This window comes from Lithobates pipiens, unplaced genomic scaffold (assembly GCF_037356315.1).
Source record: "Lithobates pipiens isolate NorthernLeopardFrog02 unplaced genomic scaffold, aLitPip1_a1.2 Scaffold_19, whole genome shotgun sequence".
NCBI lineage: Eukaryota > Metazoa > Chordata > Amphibia > Anura > Ranidae > Lithobates > Lithobates pipiens.
Window position 1 is genome coordinate 505,834,239 of NW_027507764.1, and position 23,881 is coordinate 505,858,119.

The 23,881-nt window shown below is 40.3% G+C and overlaps 1 protein-coding gene across 3 annotated transcripts in view; it reads left to right on the forward strand.

The window, feature by feature from the left end:
* The window catches only part of VPS13B (vacuolar protein sorting 13 homolog B), a 1,337,220-nt gene that overhangs the window by 412,794 nt on the left and 900,545 nt on the right, over nt 1-23,881 (forward strand). For all 3 annotated transcript variants that reach the window (XM_077493096.1, XM_077493095.1, XM_077493097.1), the window contains 2 exons: nt 16,347-16,481; nt 22,561-22,734. In XM_077493096.1, the coding sequence (XP_077349222.1) occupies nt 16,347-16,481; nt 22,561-22,734 (309 nt within the window). The remainder of the gene's footprint in view (nt 1-16,346; nt 16,482-22,560; nt 22,735-23,881) is intronic.

Below are 23,881 nucleotides of genomic sequence, written 5' to 3' on the forward strand. Positions count from 1 at the left end.
ACCTAGACATCCATTGATGAACACTTTATAATAGCTTGCCTCACTGAAAGGCCTAATCCTTATGCTGGCCATACACTATATGAAAAATCGCCCGAAACCCATTTTAGAAAAACGAACATTCGGCTGTGAGCGCAAACGATGGTGCCATCATGTAATGACCGATAAATCATTCAGTGGACATAAATGAATGCATTTTTTGTTTGTTTTTTTACATATACCTAGTGCAAACTGTTCGGACAAGAAATACATTAACCCTTTTAATTTATCGTTCGTTTGGCAGAAAATTTCCCAACGTCCTTCATTTTTCCGGCTCAGAAACGTCCCAACGATTATTGATTTTGTGCCGATTAACTGCCCGAAAAACGAATGAACTGTCTAAATTTCCAAATTTTGACTGATATTTTGTATAACCAGCATAAGACTTTAATAATTCTGATTCCACTAAACCAGAATTTTCATGCATATCAGGGGATTGATTTCTTTCTGACGCCGTTGGATCAGTATGCCAGCCAGCATATGCGGACACCATTGAATCAGTACACCAGCCAGGAAACTAGCGTTTTCAGGACTCTGAGTGCTCTGTCTATAATAATTTAATTTTATGTGTAACTGCGATATGTTGTTATGGTATGATGGTATCCTAAAATACACTTTGTAATGTAACTTTAATGTTGTCAATTTTAGGCACTGGTTATACCATCCTGGCTGTGCACCTTTATTATTCGTTAACAAATAATAGATGTATGGTCGCAAGGTTCACCTTTAGCCAATGATAATTTCTTGTATTTCATGACCTTGGTATATAAAAGCATATCTAGGAACCTAAGCATACAAATTGCGGTAAAGGTCAAATGCACACGAAGTATGGTAATGCAGATTAACTTCCATATGCTACAAAAGACTTGGCCTGCATAGATCAAAGAACAGCTTCCTCCGTGTGGCTATAAAAGAGATTTCTCTATAGATCTGTAATATCCTTTACATATCTTGTGAAAGAGGATCTGAAACCCTATTGGATGCATAGGACATCTTGATTGGAAACATATTAAAAACGGTGATTTGCTTTTGTCAGGTTGAGACGTGTTTTCAGCGCCTTGGTTGAGCAGTGAGGTCTCTTTGATCTCTTTAAAATAACTATGGCCATTGACTTCTGTCAAGTTCTGTCTTATGTCTGGCAATTATACTGTACAAAATTAGGCATTTACTATATTGTACTGGATATTCTGTTTTACTGTAATTTAGTGAATTTATTATATTAAAGTAGACCCAAAAAGACCACTTGAGGTGTATGGGACCTCATTACCCACAAACTACAATTGTAAGTACTTTTCTGTATCTTCAGTAAGATACATCTTACACTTTTGTGTAATGTATATTACCGGTAACTGAATATGTATAATTATTTAGAGCTGAAGTTGACCCATAGGAATATATTTATCTTAAAGGGTAACTCCACTTTCGTGGAAAAAAAATGCAAATAAAGAAATATAATATAGCGTATACAATTTTGACACAAGTCCTATTGTAATTGAGTGTTATTAAAAAAAAAAAATTACCTTTCTTTTTCAATCTTCAGCTCTGTATTTTTCTGAAAATACAATGCACTATGGCTACCCCGGAGGTGTTCTGTACACGGAATGTGTACTGACCACTCCCCGGAAACATAATTTCCTGCTTCTGTGATTGATTCCCTAATTTTCTCAGAAGTCTGCCCTAAGATACAAGGCAGGTTTCAGGCATCCCCTGCAACAAAAATTATATTACAAAAAACACTCCCATACAGACTCACTCAGGGGTACAGAGGAACATACAGTTATTTCTTAAGAATAACAGAAGGTAGGAATCTGCAACAAAGTTTGTTAAAATCCTTGAACTGTACATACTCAGAGGGGAATGTTTTTTTTTTCCTCAACAAAAGTGTCGTTACGCTTTAAGCGTATTGTCGGGATCAGAGGGGTAAAAAGGCTGCTGGGAGACAGTTCAATAAACTTAAAATCTGCTTTATCCCTTTCATGACTAAGCCTAATTCTGACCTTTGGTGTTTACAAGTTAAAATCCGTATTTTTTGCTAGAAAATTACTTAGAACCCCTAAACATTATATATATATATTTTTTTTTTATATATTTTTTTTTTTGAGCAGAGAATCTAGAGAATAAAATGGTGATTGTTGCAATATTTTATGTCACACTGTATTTGTGCAGTAGTGTTTTAAACGTAACTTTTTGGGAAAAGACACTTTCATGAATATTAAAAAAAGGAAACTGTAAAGTTAGCCCAATTTTTTTATATAATGTGAAAGAGGATGTTACGCCGAGTAAATAGATATCAAACATATCATGCTTTATAATTGCACGTGTTCGGGGAATGGCGACAAACTACGGTACCTATAAAATCTCCATAGGCGACACTTTAAAATGTTTTATGGTTACCAGGTTAGAGTTACAGAGGAGGTCTAGTGCTAGAATTATTGCTCTCGATCTGATGATCGCGACAATATCTCACATGTGTAATTTGAACACCGTTTACATATGCGGGCACGACTTCCTAATGCGTTTTCTTTGCTGAGCGAGCTCGCAGGTACGGGGGCTCTTAAAAAAAAAAAAAAAAAAAACAAAAACAAAAAAAACCTCTTTATTTTATTTCATTTTATATAATTAAATTGTGTTTTCAAAAAAAAAAAAAAGTTTGGCTCATTTTTATTGCTGTCACAAGTAATGTAAACATCCCTTGTGACAGTAATAGGTGGTGACAGGTACTCTTTATGGAGGGATTGGGGATCTTAAAAACCTCCCTTCTTTGCACTTCAAAGTATTCAGATCGCCAAAAACGGCGAATCTGAATACTGTATTTTTTTTTTTAAACCGGCACTATTGGCAGCCGAGTAAACCGGAAGTGTCATTGTGACGTCACTTCCGTGTTTATATTCAGGAGCCTGGAATGAAGCCGTCTGTCTCTAGGCACCGGAAGTGGTGCGACGCAGATCGGAACTCCCGGTGGTGCGGGAGGGGGGATGTCCCCTCCCACTCCGCCGGTATAACAGCTGAGCAGCTTTTAGCCACATCGGTTGTTATACCTGGAAAGCCGGTCACTGGCTCTAAAAAAAACAATACCGGGATGATGCCTGCAGATGTAGGCATTATCCCGGTATAACCCCCGAAAGCAGAATACCAGGATTGTGTAGATTGCTTTTGACTTTCAGAATTTCCAATACCTTCTGCATGGTATGTGAGCAATACAAGAAAATATCTCTAGCTGCCTAAAAGTATAGGGAACACATGGTTGCTTTAAAGGGATTTTAAAGTAATTTTTTTTTTTTCTTAAAATAACAAACATTTTATACTTACCTCCACTGTGCAGCTCATTTTGCACAGAGTGGCCCCGAACCTGCTCTTCTAGGGTCCCTCGGCGGCTGTCTCTGCTTCTTCCCGCAGGTACTTCTCACGTTCATGCGAGCTCCCTCGCATGGTGAGAAGCACCTGCGGGCACGCTCCCGTGATACAGCCGGCGGCTATAGCCGCTCGCTGTATCACACGGCCTCGCCCCCTGGCACGCCGCTTCATTGGATTTGATTGACAGCAGCGCGAGCCAATGGCTGCGCTGCCTTCAATCCATCCACTCCAGCCAATCAGCGGCCAGGCTGAGTGGTGAAGAGGAAGTCTGGGGCGAGCGCGGGACTTTCGAGGGGTGAGGTAAGTAAAACAGGGGGGCTCGGGGCACCGACACTGTAGAATGCATTAAGGTGAAAAAACATTTTACCTTTTCAACCCCTTTAACTGTATATCATGGTTGTCCATTTCCTAATAGCGAAATAGATCACAATATTAGCCCTGTCTGATGGCAAGAGATCATTGTGAACTGTGAGCTCCCTATCGGAGAAGAATAAGACTTTCTTATTGCCACAACTGACAAGCACATTAGGGATTCATGTTAGAAATACAAATGTGAGATCAGAACAAGATTAAAAAAACGTTTTCACTTTCTGTTGACAGACTCGCTGCTTCTGCTGGGATTTTATTCCAAGCATCAACTACTCTTTCACTAAAATATTTTCTAATGTTTTGAACTTTTCCTCCTAGTTATAGGTCGCGTCCCTGTGTTTCATATTGAAAATACTGCCCTCCTGAACCTTATTCACACCCTTGATATATTTAAAGGTTCCATATCCATGTTCCCCTCTTGGCTTGTTTATTTAAGATTATATATCTTAAATTCCTGCATGCTCTCCCGATGTATTTTATCCCTCAGACCTTTCAGTACTAGACATGTTTTCTATCTTTTAGTAAGTGATATCACCAGGTCTAAATGCAGTATTCTAAATGAGGTGCAATGTATGCACTGTATTGGGGAACCTGAACCTTCTTCCTCTTGCTGGTGATCCCTCTAGTGATGTATCCCAGAATTGTATTTGCTTTTCCTAACATCAGGCCACACTGTTTGCTCATTCTTTTTTCTTGAAAATAATTTTTCTCTCAGTTCAGAATTTGAAGTTTGAAACTGCTTTGACCCATCTTCTTGCAATGCCAAATCATGTTCCCTATTACTAACATCTCCATGAATTTCGGCTCTATTGCACACCTTTATTTCATCAGCAAAAAGACATAGGGATCAATTCACTAAGAGTTAAATAAGGGCAAGTAAAATGCCATAAAATAACGCATGTGGAAAATGAGTTATGAAAGTTCAATTCACCAAGAATTTAGCGTTCAATAACCAATGCAGTACTTTTTCGATTGTTCAGTAACTAAGGCATTTTCTCATGCGGTAATTTATCTCATGTGTCAGTGGTTAAGAGTTGTTTAAGGTAATTTTCTTATAATATTTAACTTTTCAACATGTTTGTTAATTTTCATTGACATTTGAACTACCTTATCACATTATTTATGTCTCCTTATGCTTGGTAATCTAAACTCCTTTACTAAATCCATCATACCATACATTCATAAAAATTATTTTTTTTTGGAACTGTATGGCCTGCTAGAGTTGTGAGCCTGAGCTTGTGACAGACATACTAGCCTCCCAGTAGCGCTTGTGATTTCTCAATTCATGTGAGTGTATACTATATCCCTAAGGCTTCTATACACTGCAGCATTGCGCAATGATATCATTTACTCTATTTCCTGCAAGCATCCATCCATCCATCCGTGAGTGCAATATCAGTTTGAGCTTTTCTCCTGGGCAATACTGAACGCTGAAGACCGATATATCATCTTCATATAATATACTGATATTGTAATACGCTCAGGAGTTGGCTGCATTTGTGTGCAAATTACTCTTTTATTCTAAACGATTCAATGATTTCAGTCCAGCTGATCCAGGTGTAGCAGTTTCTTCTTTTAATGAATAGATCTAGGATTGCCAGGGCTTTTCTGGTACTTTTGTCTGATTACTGCTGCATGCACTTTATTGCACCTGTTGCACGATTTTGCACATTCGTATTGTCATTAATTTTTATATATTACATAGTAAGGTTGAATAAAGACACCAGTCCATCCAGTTCAACCTGAGTGAGCGTCTACAATTGTCCTTATTCCTGTACATTGCACACTCACATCGGTCCCTACCCTCAAGGAGCCCACAATCCAAGCTCCACATTCATATATTAGGTCCAATTTTGGACAGAAGCCAATTAGCCTACCTGCATGTCTTTGGAGTGTGGGAGGAAACCGAAGTACCAGGAGGAAACCCACGCAGGCACAGGGAGAACATGCAAACTCCAGGCAGGTAGTGTCGTGGTTGGGATTCGAACTAGCGACCCTTCTTACTGCTAGGTGAGAGTGCTAACCACTATGCCATTGTGCCGCTCAGTGGTTTTATTCATTTATTACATGTACTTGCACCTATATTTATTATTAGTGATTTGATCAAATTTATATTATAATTTTATATATATAAATGTATTTATTTTTTCATGTTTATATTACCCCATTATTGGGGGTGTGGTATTTTTTCTTCAGGTGGCACCTGTTTGAATTAATATCTTTACCTATTTAATGAACATTAGCACATTTATACCTTAATATGAATTATGTTTTGCATTAGGCATCGACATTTATTAGCGGTGGTGTTTAAATTAGAGTTAGAGGCACATTGATTTATATAATTGTGTGGTTTTGGCAGTGCCAAGGTGGATTGGCACTGTGATTCTTTCTTCTCGTGGTCATTTGTGTTGCACTTTACATACATTTTAATTTTTTTTGCACTAGTTGCACATTGCACTTTATTATATGGTGGACAATTGATTATAGCGCAAAACTACTATTTATCTAATTTAATTTCCCCTGGTTACTGACCACGTTTTAAGTGTTGCAGCTGTTTTCATTTAGATTACTCCACGGAGATTCCATATTTGCGCTTTAGTAACTTTTGTTTCACAATCATGGGTTGACATACTCCATTGTTGCACTTTTTATAAACGTTTCCTTTTTTCACTTTTTTTGCAATACGGCACTGCATCGCTTTAACTGACAATTGTGCGGTCGTGCAATGTTGTACCCAAACAAAATTGATGCCCTTTTTTCCCCCCACACATAGAGCTTTCTTTTGGTGGTATTTGATCAACTCTGCAGTTTTTATTTTTGGCACTATAAACAAAAAAATTGACAATTTAAAAAAACAAAAATTGAATTTTTCTATAGTAAATATCTCCAAAAAATAAGAAAAAAAAACCCTATTTTTTTTTTCATCATTTTAGGCCAATATGTATTCTTCTACATCTTTTTGGTAAAAAAAATCACAATAAACGTATGTTGATTGGTTTGCGCAAGAGTTATAGCATTTTTTTTACTAGTAATGGCGGTGATCTGCGATTTTTAGTGTGACTGCGACATTGTGGCAGACAGATCGGTCACTTTTGGCACATTTTTGAGACCATTGACATGTAAATGTCACTGGCAGGGAAGGGGTTAACACTAGGAGGCAATCGTGGTGTTAAATGTGTTTTCTAGGTGGTGTTTTTAACTGTGGGGGATGGGACTGACTGGAGGAGGAGCGAGATCGCTGTTCCTAATCCCTAGGAACAGCAAATCTGTCTCTCCTCCCCTGTTAGAATGGGGAGATGTCTGTCTACATTGACAGATCCCTATTTTGTCTCTTTGGAACAATTGCGGGTTGCAAGCAGAAATCGTGGCCACCGGCCATGCGCGTTGGCTCCTGCGATTTGCCCGAGAGCCAACCTCTTGCAGTATGACGGCGGCTGGTACTTATGCGGTTATACATGTTAGTTTTTTTTTTTTTTTTAATAACAAACATACAAGACACAGACAGCAGGACTCGGCCCCGCCCCCCGGCTCCCATGTCATTGGTTCTGATTGACTGCAGCTGAAGCCAATGGCTCCTGCTGCTATAAATCTATCCAGTGAGGAACTGAGACTGTGGCTGAAGCTGGTGTGCTCGTCCCCATCGCCAACCTTGAGGGTTTACAACCCCTTTAATTTGCACTGCACATCATGCCTTTTTGATTTAAAGTGATTGTAAAGGTTTTTTGGATTTAGAAAAAAAATAACAAACATATCATACTCCACTGTGCAGCTCATTTTGCACAGATTGGCCCCGAACGCCGTCTTCTGGGGTCCCTCGGCAGCTCTCGCGGCTCCTCCCCACATAAGATAACCCCCTAGGATAAGCACTCTCCCGGGGGGGGTTACCTGGCGGGTGTGCTCCCAAGTCCAGCATTCGGTGTCCCTGGCCGCCAAATTTATGACTCACCCCGATTTGATTGACAGCAGCAGGAGTTAATTGCTGCGCTGCTATCAATCTATCCAATCAAGAGCCAAGGACCCCGCTCAGGAAAGTAAATGGCGGGGCTGGGGGGCCGGTCACTGCCAGGTGTTTTTTCACCTTAATGCATAGGATGCATTAAGGTGAAAAAACACAAGGGTTTATGACCCCTTTAATAAAAAAATTAATAAAAACTACCTTTGTATTTGGGATGTATAATGCCACATTTTTGTATGTCCACTGCTGGTGGAATAGTGTCAACTTTCTGTGGGTGGAATTAGACCCCTCTCTGAGGGTGGTATTGTGCCCCTTTCTGTAGGAGGATTAGTGCCCCTTCCTGTGGGTGTTCTGTGGGTGGAATTAGCCTCTCGGTAGGTGGAATGCACTTTCTGAGGGTTTGAATAGGCTCTTCTTTTTGGTACTGCTCTGGTTACCTCCACCAAAAAGGTGGTGTTAAATATCACACCTTTTTTTAATTCCAGTTTCGTTTGTGAATTGGATTTAACAGATTACCGCAAAAATAATTCTGATATGTACCGACATTTGGGGTTTTTTATTTGTTGTTTACCACAAAATCAGTTTTTTTTTTCCTTTTTAAAATGAATTGTACTTAACTTACCCATGATAATTTATGCAAATTAGGGGTTACATCACTTACACTGTGATGCCAGACGTTTGTGGGCACGTGTAAATTTATTGGGCATGCTTTTTAATATTCATGGGCATTAATATGGAGTTGGCTGCCTTATTTGAGTTTGTAACCACTTCCAAAATTAGGCTACCCACAGGATTTTGGAGTGTGCCTGGGAATTTGTGCCCATTTGTGAAAGGTCAGATAACAATATTGGACTTGACGCCTGTACACACAATTAGAAAACCATATAAATAATACCACTTTTGAAATGATCGTAAGATAATCTGATTGTTAGTACACAGCTTTTATCCAAAATGATCCAAAGGGACAAAAAATTTTTTTTTGTGTGATATGAGATTCTAAGATTTTTGTTTAATCAGTCTGAAAAAACAATACAATACATTACATCACTTTAGAATTTTTATTCTGTTGTACAAGAATTTTCAAACTTTAGTAACCTCTTAATTTTCAGTATTAAAACTAGCATGCAAAAAAAAAAAAAAAGATGATCATTTGTATGATAATCTTACCATGTATATCAGGCTTTAACCACTTCACCCCTGAAAGATTTTACCCACTTAACGACCAGAGCATTTCTTGAGACACAGCACTGCATTGCTTTAACTGACAATTGCCCGGTCATGAGATGCTGTACCCAAACAAATAGAGCTTTCTTTTGGTGGTATTTGATCACCGCTGTGGTTTTTATTTTTTGCGCAAAAAAAAAAGACCATTTTGAAAAATAAGTAAGATTCTTTTAATTTTTGCTATAATAAATATCACCGAAAAATAATGCATAAAAAAACGAATTTCTTCCTCAGTTTAGGCCGATATGTATTCTTCTACATATTTTTGGTAAAAAAAAATCGCAATAAGCATATATTGGTTTGCGCAAAAATGATAGCGTCTACAGAATAGGGGATAGATTTATGACATTTTTATTAGAATTTATGTTTTATTAGTAATGGCGGTGATCTGACACTTTTGACACTATTTTGGTACCACTGACCTTTATACAGCGATTAGAGCTAAAAAATAGCCACTGATTACTATATAAACGTCACTGACAGGGAACAAAGGGGTTAAACAGTAGGGGGCAATCAAGGGGTTAAGTGTGTTCTAACTGTAGGGGGATGTCACAGAGATCCCTGTTCCCGATGATAGGGAACAGAAGATCTCTGTTATGTCAATAGGCAGAACAGGGAAATTAGGCCAGTACTTTAGGCCATATAGTGTCAGTGCCTAGGCACCCTCATGTACCAGAAAGTGCACTGCCATTTTTCAGGAGGAGTTTTAGACAAATGGTACATTTTCAGGCACAATTAACATTTTTAGATGTTCCCTATAACATGACGCTTTAACACTTTTTAAGTTCAGTTTAGATACCCTTAGGCTGCTAGCTAGCCTAAATCTGGAATCAGATTAGTTGCTACAGATAATATTTTCTCTCGCACAATTTTTCTTAAATAAATGAGTCGTTAAACATCATAAAACAAAACATTCCTCACAGCTGAGCGATTCAGAGCAGTGTCTGTGTCAACCAATCATTTCACCAGCAGCTTTATATTTCCTGAGAACCTGATATAAAATGCACCTGCTTATAGTGAGTAATGGAGTTTTACATTTATCACACTTAGGAACAGTGTATGTAACCTATTCCGCTTTCCTCCCAAGTGGAATATATTTCTGCTTATACTACACAGCACATTACCAACGTGTATAAAGAGCCTGTGATCAGCTATTTGGACCCAAGACAGCAACCTGCATGGGTCCACAGTACCCCACCCACCTCACCATTCATTCCACTACCAAACTCGCATTATAGCACACTAATAGTGATGTCATCTACAGGGGAAAATCTGAGACACTCAGATAGGCTGCAAGTATAGCTTAATATCCTGACTAAAATGAGTTCTAAATGTATATAACTGAGAAGAAATAGAACTATACAATTTCTCTTTACTTTTATAAACCAATGCTTGCAACTATTATGAGATTTTATCCTCCACTGCACACATCCCTGATAGAGACAATACATGCTAGAAAGGAGAAGGACTTTTTAGGAAGGGGTGAGACATTCGCTGCCAGGGCACCATTAGGAATCATGGGGTCCCCTACAACCTACCTGACAAGAGATGTCCTGGCAGATAGGTTGTTCGGGGCTTTCAGGCCTGCTCAGTCTTATTTTTAATTTTTTTGTAACATCTTTATTTTGAAACATTTTAACAGAAGAATACACTTGAGTATACATTAGACAGGTGTATCAGGACCAAATACAAGACAAATAAACTGTAGGAAACAATGACACCCATAGATTCTTTCCGGATGGTAGAGAGTTGGTGGGTTAAGTCGGACACATGAGTCTGATGGTCGACTCTTAATTAACGCCTGTAGTGTCTCTTGCATACCCATGCCTAATCTGGTTTCCTCGGGCTAGGGCCCTGCCCCAGGGTGCCTCTAATTTCAAGGGGGGGGATAGACCAAAGCTTGATCCCCCTCCCCCCTGGGACCGCCCCCCGACGGCTACCCAGGAGAGGGGGGCCAAATTGCCTCCATCTACCTCTCCCGGGCCTCCCCCGGGGGTGACGCAGTGCTCAGTCTTATTTGAAACTACTACATGTCCTAGATATAAGGCAGACATGCTTAGAACAAACTGTTTGCATAAGCTACGGTCACAGTGAGCCTGCACGTGTCACGGAGCTAATTCAGAGTAGCACATATTTACCCTCTTTGTACAGAGATTAACTTTAAATTGTCACCAGAACAAGAACACAAAGGAAATCCTCCAATGGAGATGCCTATGGCAGTTTGAGATTGAGATCTTTCACAATTTATTGCAGTTGTATCTGACCTGCAGTAAACCTGTTTCAGCTGCTTTGCTTTTCCAATAAACTTGTATAGGAGGGTAGGAAGTTCTGAAGCAAACAAAAACCTGTCAAGACTGGCCCTTCACTTATTCTAGCCATACACTAGTCAAAAAATAGTTTGAACGCATTTTAAAAAACGAACACGCGGTCGTGAGAGCAAACGATATTGCCATCATGTAATGACCGAGTTTTGAATGATAAATTGTTCAGTTGACATTAATCAAATTAATCAGTTTCTCGTTCCTTTTTTGCTCCTGGGTCACATATGCACAGAACCAACAGTTCAACCAGTAATGGGCGAGAAACTCGTTAACCTTTTAATTTATCGTCCATTCGGCAGGAGTTATCCAAACTCTTCATTCAAAATTTCTTGGCTCAAAAACATCACAACTGATTTTATATTTGTGCCCATTAACTGGATGAAAAATGAACAAACTGTCCAAATGACAGATTTTCATGCTATTTTTCATCTATTGTATTAATGCATGGGCACCTTTACTGCTGATGTGCCTATAGGACAGAAACTGAAGGGAAATCTCAGTGTGATGCAATCCGCGAAAAAAAAAAAAAAAAACTGACCATTTTAGCCATTTCCAACACTCTAAAACTTAAAAAAAAAAAAACATTTTTGTTATGCTTTTAACTAAGTATACAGGCATTTGGAGAGCGCTTCATTTATATCTGACCACAATCCAACAGGTGTGAAGGCCAGAAGAAAGACTTCACTGGAAATCTTAATGATCTAAAGCATTTGTCTCTAAGCTGAGAAGATGAAGATTGATAAAATGAAGTCATTCAGCATCTCAAGCTGCTTAAATTGCCGGGGAGAAAAAAATGATCTGACGGAGAGAGAGAGAGAGTTTATAGCAGATAGAGGAACAGGGAATGTAGGTGGGCCAAATGTTTCCGATCTGCCATCAGTTTTTATGTTTGCGGATCAGCACAGCCCAGTTTTGCAGTGTGTTGTCTGAAGGGAGGATTGTTCCCCTGGGATGCGGAATGCTTAAAAGTCAATACGTAGTTTTCTGTAATAAACAATGTACAGACTGTCTGAGGATAGAGACTTGATAAAAGCTGGCAAAAAATTGGGGTCTAAAAAGAACACGACAAACTACAGTCTTCTTGAAGTGAGGCATAATGTGGAAATAGCAGAATATTCCACATCACGAGATTAAACAGATTTTTTTTTTTCTAATGTTTTATACATTATCATTATTTCTCTCTAATTAAGCAACAATAACCTTGTTGTGTGTGTATTGCTGTGCTGCAGTTATTTTTTATTGAGGCATCAACCTGCTTTATGAAAACTAGAGTGCAGAAATTGGAAGTAAAACTGCTGCTAAGAAAACGTGAGAAAATTTGTTGATGCATATTGCAGGGAGACCATAAGTCAACACATCCCATAGTTGTCTACTTTTCATCAATCCCTAATTAACCACTTGCCGACCAGCTCATGCCTATATACGTCGGCAGAATGGCACTCCTGCGCAAACTGACATACCTGTACGTTGGTTCGCTAGAGCAGGATAGCGGGTGCATGTCCGCAGGTCCCGCAGACTCGATGTCCATCGGCGGGCCCGCGATCATGGCGAAGAGAGGCAGAATGGGGAACTGCCTATGTAAATAAGGCATTTCCCCGTTCTGCCTAGTGACATGACAGGGATCTACTGCTCCCAGTGATTGGTGTAGGTGTAATTTTTACAATGATCGGTGCATTTTTATAGTACTGATCAAAGTATTAATGTCACTGGCCCCAAAAAACACAATTTGGGGTCAGGTTTGTCCGCTGCAATGTCACAGTCTGGCTAGGGCACTCCAGGACTTTGAAATGCTTACAAAGCCACTCCTTCATTGCCCGGGAAGTGTGTTTGGGATCATTGTCATACTGAAAGACCCAGCCACGTTATATCTTTAATCTTCAATGGCATCCGTTAATTTAGGCTTTGGCTTGCGACCTACCGTGGTCCGGTCCCCCTGTGGGCTGCGTGCGGGCAGCTTTTGCAGCCTACCGTTGTCTGGTCCCCCCCTGTGGCCCGTGTGCAGCCAGAAATTTAGCCCGTCGCGGCTTTGGTGGTCTGTTAGGCCTTGTGGCAGCCCCCTTTCCTTAAGGGGGTGGCAGTGTGGGGGCTCTGTGCCCCCTGTGAGGGCCTGCGGTTTGTGCCTTCCCTCTGAGGGGCCGTGGTCAGTGCCCCCTGTGCAGGGCCTCAGTCGGCATCCCCTATGTGGACTTCAGAGGGGGGGTCCCGGTGGGTGTGAAATTTTGGTATGGCGCTTGGGCAGATAGCCTAGTATAGGTCACTCCTGCCCTCCCCTACCTCCCCTGTTGAACAATCCTACATCTGTGTGGGAAGCTTTCAAGATGGGAGATGCAGCGGTGGCTGCGGGGGAGGGCCAGTACCCCTGGGCAGTCTTCTTCAGTGTTTCCTGGTCTTGCATTCCCTGGTGCTTGCCTTTGTGTTCAAGCACTTAGATATCTGTTTCCACAGGGGAGGTTTCTCCCACCGACGTGGGATCTGAACTTGGTGTTTTTGGTTCTTCAAAGGCCTCTCTATCTTTATCTCAAAATATTTGGGAGTTTTCACTGCTTACTCTGCCTGGGAAGTTGCCTTCTTGGTGGTTATCACCTCTACTCGCAGGGTGTTGTGAATTGTGTCGTTAACTTCTCATTCACCTTACCCAGGTTAAGGTGGTGCTTCGCCCTTTTTTACATAGTTACGTCCTTGGATTTCCATTTGAATAAGGAAATTGGGTTGGTTCCTTGTGTCTCTGGTCAGCACATCCCAAAGAATTGGCTTCATCTGGCCTGGATGTGTTTTGGGGAATTCGGATGTATTTGCCAGCCATGGAGTCTGTTGGTCTGGATGGATCGGGACAGATGATGTCTCTAGGCTATCCTGTCAGGGATAGGTTTCCTCCTTTCCCGGTTACGGCTTATTCTGGCTAGTTAGATGATTGGTAGAGCCGCAACCTCACATTTCTCTTTTTTTTTTCATATTTTCTGAAGGATATGGAAGGTCTTCCACCTTTTTCGCCCTCTGGAACATAAACGTTCTTATAATGTATATCTGCAGAGGGAAACAAATGGTTTGTTGGGTCAGGAGACAGCATGATGTAACATCAGTTGTTCATTCTTGTCACCGACTTTGAAAACAACTCTCATAAGCAGAATTCAAGTGAAGGAACTCATTGAGATGAATTGAATGCAGGGTGAATTTACAAAAGTAATCTAGTGCTTGTTCTCGCTTCAGTTCCTTCCCTTTCATCTGACACTAGTATTAGAAAACCTCTGTAGGAGCTGCTCCTTATCTCCTGGATACTTTGGCGTTCTAGCCCCAATAGATGCTCCCAGAGCTGTTGAAATTAAACCAAATGCATGTGCTACTTTATCCAATGATTGTTATTTTTTGCTCTTCAGCACGTATGGTGCACTTTACCACTATTGCAGTACGATTTGGAATCGCTGCCAGAATCGCAGCATTTTTGCCTGATATCCCAAAACGGCAGATGTGAGCAGGGCTTAAAACTTTCGTAAATTAGTTATGCTATGTCATTTTGTTTCTAGCTACCATTTAATGTATGTTGATATTCAAATTTTGGAGTTATGTGTTTAGTATCACTAATACACTATCTGCAGAGTGTTAGTAGGAAATCAGGGAGTTTGGCATTTGAAAATAATAATGTTCAGTGACATTCTTTTTTTAAATTTGCCAAACATTTTGCAGTGATCAATAATTACAACAGTAGTTGATGCATTTATGCATCTTATATTCACAATTCTTATTGTTACGTTGTTCATGCAAGTCCTTACAGTTCTTTTGCAGGGTGGTCATTTATATTACAGTCTTATGGCTATATTTTAAAGATGCAAGCTTTCAGAACATGTTAGGTGTCAGTTGTGTACAAGTAAACTTAAAAAAGAAGTTCTGGAAAGTAAAAAAAAAAATTATACTCACCTAGGTGGATGCAGAATTGGTCCAATGCTACATCTGTCCGCAGCCACTTCTAAGACCAAGAACTGAATGATTAAAGACCACTGATTGCTCGGTTCTCAGTCTTCAGCAAGTTGGACAAGAAAACACTGACAGCTCAGAAGGGCCTGCTGTACAAGCTATCCGATATTGGTACAGCAATCTCCCCTGCTGTGTTTTTGTGTTCTGATGGGGGGGTTGCCCCCACCAGTAAAACACTCCAGTCAGTGCTCCCAGCCATTGGCTGAAAGCGCTAATTGGGAGCTGATCAGCAGACCTTTTTCGGTCATGGCCCTTCCACAGAAGTCGTCCTGGCTGCAGTACGCTAAGGCCAAATGTTGCCCGACATTCAGCCCATGTGTACTAGGCTTAACTATGTCCAAAATAAAAAAAAGCTTTTGCCATTAATTCTGCTTTACGTTTAAAATATATATATTTTTTGTGAAACTTTGGTGAAAAAAAAATGTGTGAACTCTAGGAAAGTAATGTTCATTTACCTTGGAGGCTTGGAATCATGGAATACATAAACACTTTTGCACACACTTAAAGAAAACATACTGAAATACAATACCTCTCATTTCTGGCTACCTCAGAATACCAGCTTTCTGGCTTCCTTTGTCCTGAGCATTTTGAGTCCCTGCCTCAGAACAAGAATACAATTAATGAAGAGAAAGGAAAGTCAACATTGATACTAAATTTTGTAAACAGTGTTTCGACACCCCGTTCTCCAATATTGCATTTGCTAGTTTGGAGAATCAAACTATAAGTAGAGTTCTTGTGTTTTGGTTTTCTTAGCCTTTGATGTATCCCACAGTAGTGATTTTGTTGAGTTCACTGTTTTTGAACATGAATAAAGCAGTTTGGTTTGCGTGCCCTGGGTGTTACTTATTTCTTTACACTGCTAACTGTAGCTCTCTGCCGCCTGACACTTCTGCCAAACTATAGACACCTGCAGAATTGCAGATAGGGCTATAGTTAAACACTATGGGAATGTTTTGGAATTATGACTGTTTGAGCATGAGTACAATTTGTCTGATGTTGGTAATTAAAAAAAAAAAAAAGCAACAGAACTGAAATGATTGTATTACTGTCCAATCGAATGAATATTAAAGCATATTACAATTCAACAGGCTAGTACATTTGCAGCTTTCTTTTATTAGGTGTGAAATCCAAGAATGCGCTGCCAACTCTGGAGGGTTCTCTCCAGAATGTCGAACTGAAATTCTGCAGCACATCATTGGTCAAATGTGTCTCCGGGACCCTGGGATCAATAAAAATTTGTGCCAAAGCCCCAGGTATGTGCAGCTGGACCATATAAAACTTTATTGCCTGTATAGGAGAATTGGCCTTACTTTTTACAAGGAGAGTTACTGAAACAAGAATTTATTCATTGTTCCTATGAATCAGAAAGATTTTTTCCTGGGTATTTTTAATTTTTTCTTATGCCAGGATAATACATTTAGACCACTAGAGAGTGTTTATCAAAAAGGGCTCTTGATCATACAAGTAACATTGAATGCTGTGTAGTTATTTATGAAAGTCTTTGGTTTATCAATCCCTGTTTATATGTGGTGGAATGTGCAGTGATTACTAATCCATTGTTCTTTAAGTGCACATTGGCAAGAACTACAGGTGGTTCTCTCTTATGTGTTGAAGACAAGCCCACCACAGTGTTTTGAGAGATCTTTACCATAAACTGTAAATTGTTATGCATCCTTAGTCCCTGTTCACATCTTTGCAATTTGACGCACAGCAGGAGGAATCCCATTATTGTCCACGTGGACTGTTGACACCTATGCAATGGTCTCCTGTACAACTTGGAAAAAGGTACAGAAGCTTCTTTTGGGATGACATAGGGCTTCTGAATGAGGAAAAAAAGATTCCTTTATCCATATTATATATCTCAAATTAACTAATCTTCTGCTATGGCTATTGCATTCTGAAAGCTGCCACTAGTGGTTGTTAGAGAATCTGAACCATGGCTGCATCTAATTGGATACAGCCACTGTTCTGAAGAAAATTTTCCAACTGGCTAAATGAAAAATCAAAGAATGTAGGACTGGGATAGTGACAACGAGGCAATCCACGGAGTAATATTGGCCAATTCCCCTGACCTACCTTTATCTACCCTCCCCCACCACAGATGCACGCATTACGCATACGTCTGAAAACCACGGCCTCTAGCATAATTTTGCCTCGTTCACATGGATCTACTGAAGTGTACATTTGTTTGAGGGGTGTGTTTGCGCGCACAGGGATATTATACGTTTTTGTTGCATCCCCATGCAGGCAGCCACATTCATGTCAATTGTGATCCGGTGGCTTCACACACACAGTTGCTCCTAAATTGACAGCTGTGCGGGTGCAGGACTCCAAATGTGCGGTGCAAACAGGCCCTCGCACGGGCAAACACTTAGACCTCTCTCACACTGGGGCACTTTGCAAGCGCTACAGCACTAAAAATTGTGCCTGCAAAGCGTCCCGAAAGAGCCGCTGCTGTGTCTCCAGTGTGAAAGCCCCAAGGGCTTTCTCACTGGAGCGGTGCGCTGGCAGGACGGTAAAGAAAGTCCTGCTAGCAGCATCTTTAGAGCGGTGAAGGAAAAGTATATACACCGCTCCTTCACTGCTCCTGCCCATTGAAATCAATGGGGCAGCGTGGCTATACCAATGGGGCAGTGTGGTTTTAACCCTTTCTCAGCCACTAGCAGGGGTTAAAACCTCAATGCTAGTGGCCGAATACTGACGCCGCTCCTGCCCCAGTGTGAAAGGGGCCTTAAATATGCCTCTGTGTCCAGCCAGCCCTGTAATCTTTTTGTTCTGGCAATTTACAGTTTTTCTGGCCTGCCCATTACAGCCACATTGATCTCCCTTCATCTTCTACCTCATGACACAGCCCCATTGAAATCTATTGGGCTGTAATGTGCAGGCACAGTCAGGACAGTGGGACTTGCGGTGCTAGATGTAAACAAACACCAGGGGCCGATGCCGTCAGATCAAGGTAAGTATGAAACTGGTGTGGGAGGGTGGATAAGGTTAGGTCCGGGGAAAGGGACAAAAATAATTTGAGAAGACTCCACAGCATCCAAAAACCCACAAAAAATGCAACATACAAACTTCTTTCAGACAATATTAAAGTGTAAGTATAGAAATTTCTTTTTTTTGACAGTGTGGGAAAGGCATGGCATCTCTATGAAGTTGCTATTGCTGTTTGTGTCCCCAATTGGTTAGATCCATCTTCTTCTTTTTTGTTCCTATGACTTTAATCATTGGCACAGAGAGTGATAGAAACCAAAATTTTACACTTTTTGCCAAAACAGGGGAGTTCAGGATAAATCTTCCAGCGGGACACTTGTTTTTCGGAAACATCTGTCCAAGATGGGCATTCCCCTCACTATGAAGACATTCTTCTCACTTCCTGTTTTTTTTTTCTAGATTAGGAAGTTAAAGGCATAATTCACCTTTAACAAAAGAAAAACTGCCAATGCAGCTCTAATAATAGTTATATAATGCCCTTGGCGTATGTGTAGGCCATATACATACCTCATGAAGCCTGATTGGAAAACTGCTGGGAAGTTGCCAGGAGATTGCCAATAGAAGCCTAAACATTACTGTTCACCTACATCATCCCAGAAGTGAGCTCTCTCCCTGATTCATGCGGTCAGCATTTGGGAGCTCACGCTTTTGATGGTGAAGGTGGACAGTAATAGCTAAGCCTGTCTTGGCAATGTCCTAACAACGTCCCAGGAGGTCTCCAGCTCCCAGATAAATATATGGGCTGCCATTGCTGATACCCTTATTAAAATACTAGTGGCCTGCTTTCCCCCGGCACTTTGAGTCACTGACTTGAAGTATAATAGCCAGCAAAATCAAAAACTCTTCATTGTATACTTATATGCAGTGACTCAGAAAGTTTTAAAGCCAGAGGATAAATATGGCTGCCAATCTACTGATATTTTGACCAGATAGATTAGCAGTGGTAACTTCAGTTTTTCTCACAAGTTTTTTTAAGATTATTGATTTTTTCTGCTGGTCTACAGGAGAAAACTGTGCTACTTCTATCAGAGTTGCTAATATATCAATGGCCACTTTAATCAATGAAACTTTGAAAGAGTTAGTGGTGCAAATGCTTTCCAATTTATTTTCATAGACGATAATACATTGGAGCAATGCCAGGATGATAAACCCATGACTGATTTTGGACTTGCAAATACAATGGAGCCAGGAATATTATCTGGAAAGGGAATGTCACCGCCTGAGTTTTTATGAGCTCAGTAAAATCTTGACTATATTTCCGATTTTAATTCTCTATGAAATTGAATAGCACATTTTGAGCCCAAGAGGATCATTTACACATAAGCTGCTTTCATTAAACCTGTTTAATAAACTGCTCAGTTTTTACCCGTCTGCAAAATATTACATGTACTTGTCACAACAACACAAATAAGTTCCTTTTCACACTTTTATGAACTGTTTTTTTTTTTAACACAGACTATTATTGATAGCCCAAAAAATACATATATTTACGTTTTATATATATTTAAATATATATTTTCAATATATTACCAAATGTATTGGGACACCTGCCTTTACACACACCCACACATAGACTTAAACGGCATCCCAGTTTTAGTCCATAGGATTCAATATTGAGTTGGCCCACCCTATCAGCTATAGCAGCTTCAGGTTTTCTGGGAAGATTGACCACAAGGTTAAGGAGTGTGTCTATGGGAATGTTTGAATATTCTTCCAGAAGCTCTTTTGGGAGGTCAGGCTCTGATGTGGAAGAGAAGGCCCGGCTCACAGACTCCGCTCTAATTCATCCCAAAGGTGTTCTATTGGGTTCAGGTCAGTCAAGTTCCTTCACCTCAAACTGGATCATCCATGTCTTTATAGACCTTTGGGGTGGAGGAACTTGACTGGCCTGCACAGAGTCCTGACCTCAACCCAGTAGAACACCTTTGGGAGGAATTAGTGCCTGTGAGCCAGGCCTTCTCGTCTAACATCAGTGCCTGACCTCACAAATGCACTTCTGGAAGAATGATCAAACATTCCTATAGACACACTTCTAAACCTTTTAGAGACAGCCTTCCCAGAAGAGTTGAAGCTGTTGTATCGGCAAACCCTACGGCAGGGGTAGGCAACCTTGGTCTTCCAGCTGTGGTGAAACTACAAATCCCATCATGCCTCTGCCACTAGGAGTCATGCCTGTGATTGTCAGGGTCTTGCAATGTCTCATGGGACTTGTAGTTTCAAAACAGCTGGAGGGCCGAGGTTGCCTACCCCTGCCCTACGGACCAAGAATGGGAGGGCAGACTTTTTTTTATCTTAATACATTTTATGCATTAAGATTAAAAAAAACCTTCTGTTTGCCTCAGCCTCCCTAATGCTTACTTGAGCCCTGTCTCTTTCTAACTAGAGACTTGGCCGCCTGGGACTCTCCCTCCTGATTGGCTGACACACAGCAGCCTAAGACTGGGATGCCATTAAAGTGCATGTAAAGGCAGGCGTCTCACTACTTTTGGTAATATAGTGTGTGTTTATGTGTGTGTGTGTATATATATATATATATATATATATATATATATATATATATATATGTATATGTATATATGTAGATACACATTTTTCTATAAACACTGCACGCATCTTCATTTTATAACATCAGAATTTTAATAATACAAACAATAGTTTTATTTGACAATCCAATATAGAGTTAATTATAAAATCTACTTTCATGTTGTTAGTGCTGCCTGTCCGCTAGCCTTCTCTTTCCATAACTTTCTGGATTCCATGCATATGTTGCAACTTCTCTTCTGTTGTTTACATGGATTTCTAAGGACTACATATCCTATGGTACCTTGCTGCTTGCAAGCAGTGATTCCTGTGCCTTCTTAAACCCCTCTTAGCACATCTGTAGTTCAGAAGGCAGGTTCTGTGATGTGTAACACAGCAGTGCCTACTCACTGAGAAAAAGCAAAAATGTGTAACAGAATTCAAGGATGGTGTGGGAGACCTTCATAAAGTAAGAATACAAACTTAAATCTTGCTCAAACTGATAGGAATTCACCATAAAAATGAGTATATGACATGACATTTTGACCATAAATGCACTTTACAGGAATTGTAAAGTCAGAAGTTTTTTTTTTATCTTATCTATGCATTAAGATAAACAGCCTTCTGGGTGTAGCAGCCACCCCATCGCCTCCTGATACCTGAGCCCCATCTCTGCTCTGTCCAGCGATGTCCACGAGTGTTTTGGCCATTCTAGACTCCTGATTGTCTCTCGTTGCTGTCAAAGTCAGGCAGCCAATCACAAGAGAGGGGGCGGACGACAGCTCCATGTCTGAATGGACACAGGGAGCTGTGACTCGACTCAGGTGCTCCCATAGCAAGCTGCTAGCTGTGGGGGCAATGCACATGAGGGAGGGGCCAGGAGCACCGAAGAGGGACCAGAGAAGAGGAGGAGATCATTCACGGCTTGCAGACAGCAATCTACCATTGGATATGTAGTCCTTGGAAATTGTAAACTAACAGCAGACTACAAGCTGGAAAGCATACAGGAAGTTTTTGAAAGAGATGTTCAGCAGACAGACAGCAGTCCCAACATGAAAGGAGATTATTTAAGTAAGCTTATATTGGGATGCTAGAACATTGCTGATGAAGGTTTAGAGCCACTGTCGTCGTCCCCATTGGGGACAAGTCCAAAATGTCCTGCCTGGTAACTAGGAAAGATAATAAGCACATATCTTTGCAACAGTGAAGCCTCGTACACACAGGCTGAATGTCAGGAGACAACGGCCGGCTTGTGTTGGATAAGTATGCTGGAAAACCAGCAGCCGACCGACTCCCAATCAGCACTCCCAGCCAAAGGCAGAGATCGCTGATCGGAGTGTTCTGGTGGGGGGGGCGTTCCCCTGTCAGAACACAACAGCTCAGCGGGGGAGATCGCTGAACTAACCTCACATGGTTATTACAGTGGCTGCACAAAGAAAACTGTTCGTATGTACCTGGTTTTACACAAAAAGAAATTAAAACGTAAGAGATTTTAAAACTTCTCCACCATGATTTAAAAAGAGATTTGTCCATAGTTCTACTTTAGACTTTGCCAGTTTCTGTTTAATTGTTGCCAGTGATGTGACTTCTTAACAGCAAAACAAACAAAAGTGGAGGAGATCTGAACTGAAGAGTAGTGTGATGGTTCTAGATCTTCATAGGGAAGCATAGTGGCATGTACAGGCTGTGACCCACTGTCAAAAAAAAAAAACAACTGCTAAAGAAATACACCAATAATGTTCGAGCTTTTAGGATTTAACATATATTTTTTATACATAGTGCATGTATAATATGTTAGTTTGTGTATTTATTTTCCAAAAGGCGATGCTGGGAAGGAGAAGCTAATCCCCTTGATTCAGGGACCTTCTGACACCAAAGACCTGCACAGGAGCAAGTGGCTGAAAGAGACCAGAAAACCTGAGTCTATACTTGGTCCAGATCTGATTGCCTTTACAGTCCAAGTTCCAGAGCAGATGGACTACTGCCACAGCTCTGGTAAGTGTAAACCCTCTACAACGCTGCGATCATATTACATCCTGTTACTGTCTGCCACTCCCCTGGGGGATTTAATACAAAATGTGCCAAGTGGCAATGTATATCTGTTTCACATACATTGCTGCAGTATTGCTTCCCCATCCTTTGGAGAAGTGTGTTTTTTTTTCACTTTTAAATGTTTCTTAAGCTCCTATAAGCTTGGCCTATTGGTTACTGTTTGTGTTTTAGCACTTCTGAATTTTCTATGTCACTGGCTTAGGTGTGACCAGAGCTGGTCGTGTTTGCTTTACAGAAATAGTTTCCTGCTCTTAGCTTTGGTTTGTAATATGGAAAACAATGACGAACAAAAAAAGTACAGCTTTTGTTTTTAAATTGTAATTTTATGTTATATATTCACTCTGCCTCATGCAGGAAATTCTACGTGTGATATTATGTTTTATACACTTTATGCACAAATCTTGGCTTTTACTATTTTCTGCTTTATATGGCCATGTTTATGTACCATGGTTGTGTAGAGCACATCCACAAGGCCATCATGCCCGTCCTCTGATATTACGTATCTTTTTTTTTTTTGTTTTATTTTTTTTCTTCCCTTTAATGCTCTTGTTTATCTCTCTGGTAGGGTATCATACCAAAACCTTTTTAATAAGGTAACAATACAATTTCATACAAAGACTCTTCCCATCAGATATGCTGGGTCCTTATGTTGTAGACTAATAAATTATACTAATGTTAAAAAATAGAACCCAGATAAAAGGGGGAAATATGGTGAAAAAAATCACACCCCTAAAATGTCTTAATAAATTATTACTTTCCATACCCTTTATATATAAACAAATATTCCCTCCCCCTAACATAACATTAAAATAGACAATTGTCATAATTCTCTGAGGAGACTCATATCAGTTATCAAAGTATAACTACAGTAAAACCTTACAGTTAAACCTTTAACTTGGTTTGAGAGCATTTTGCATGACGAGCAAAAATTTTTAAATACATTTTGACTTGAAATACTAGCGATGTCTTGATATAAGAGTAGCTTCATGTCAGAACTGAATATACAAGAGAAGAGAGGCGCCTCTAAGTGTAGCAATATGGTTACTTTTAATGAAAAGTACAACATTTAGCAAGTCACATGCTTGATGAT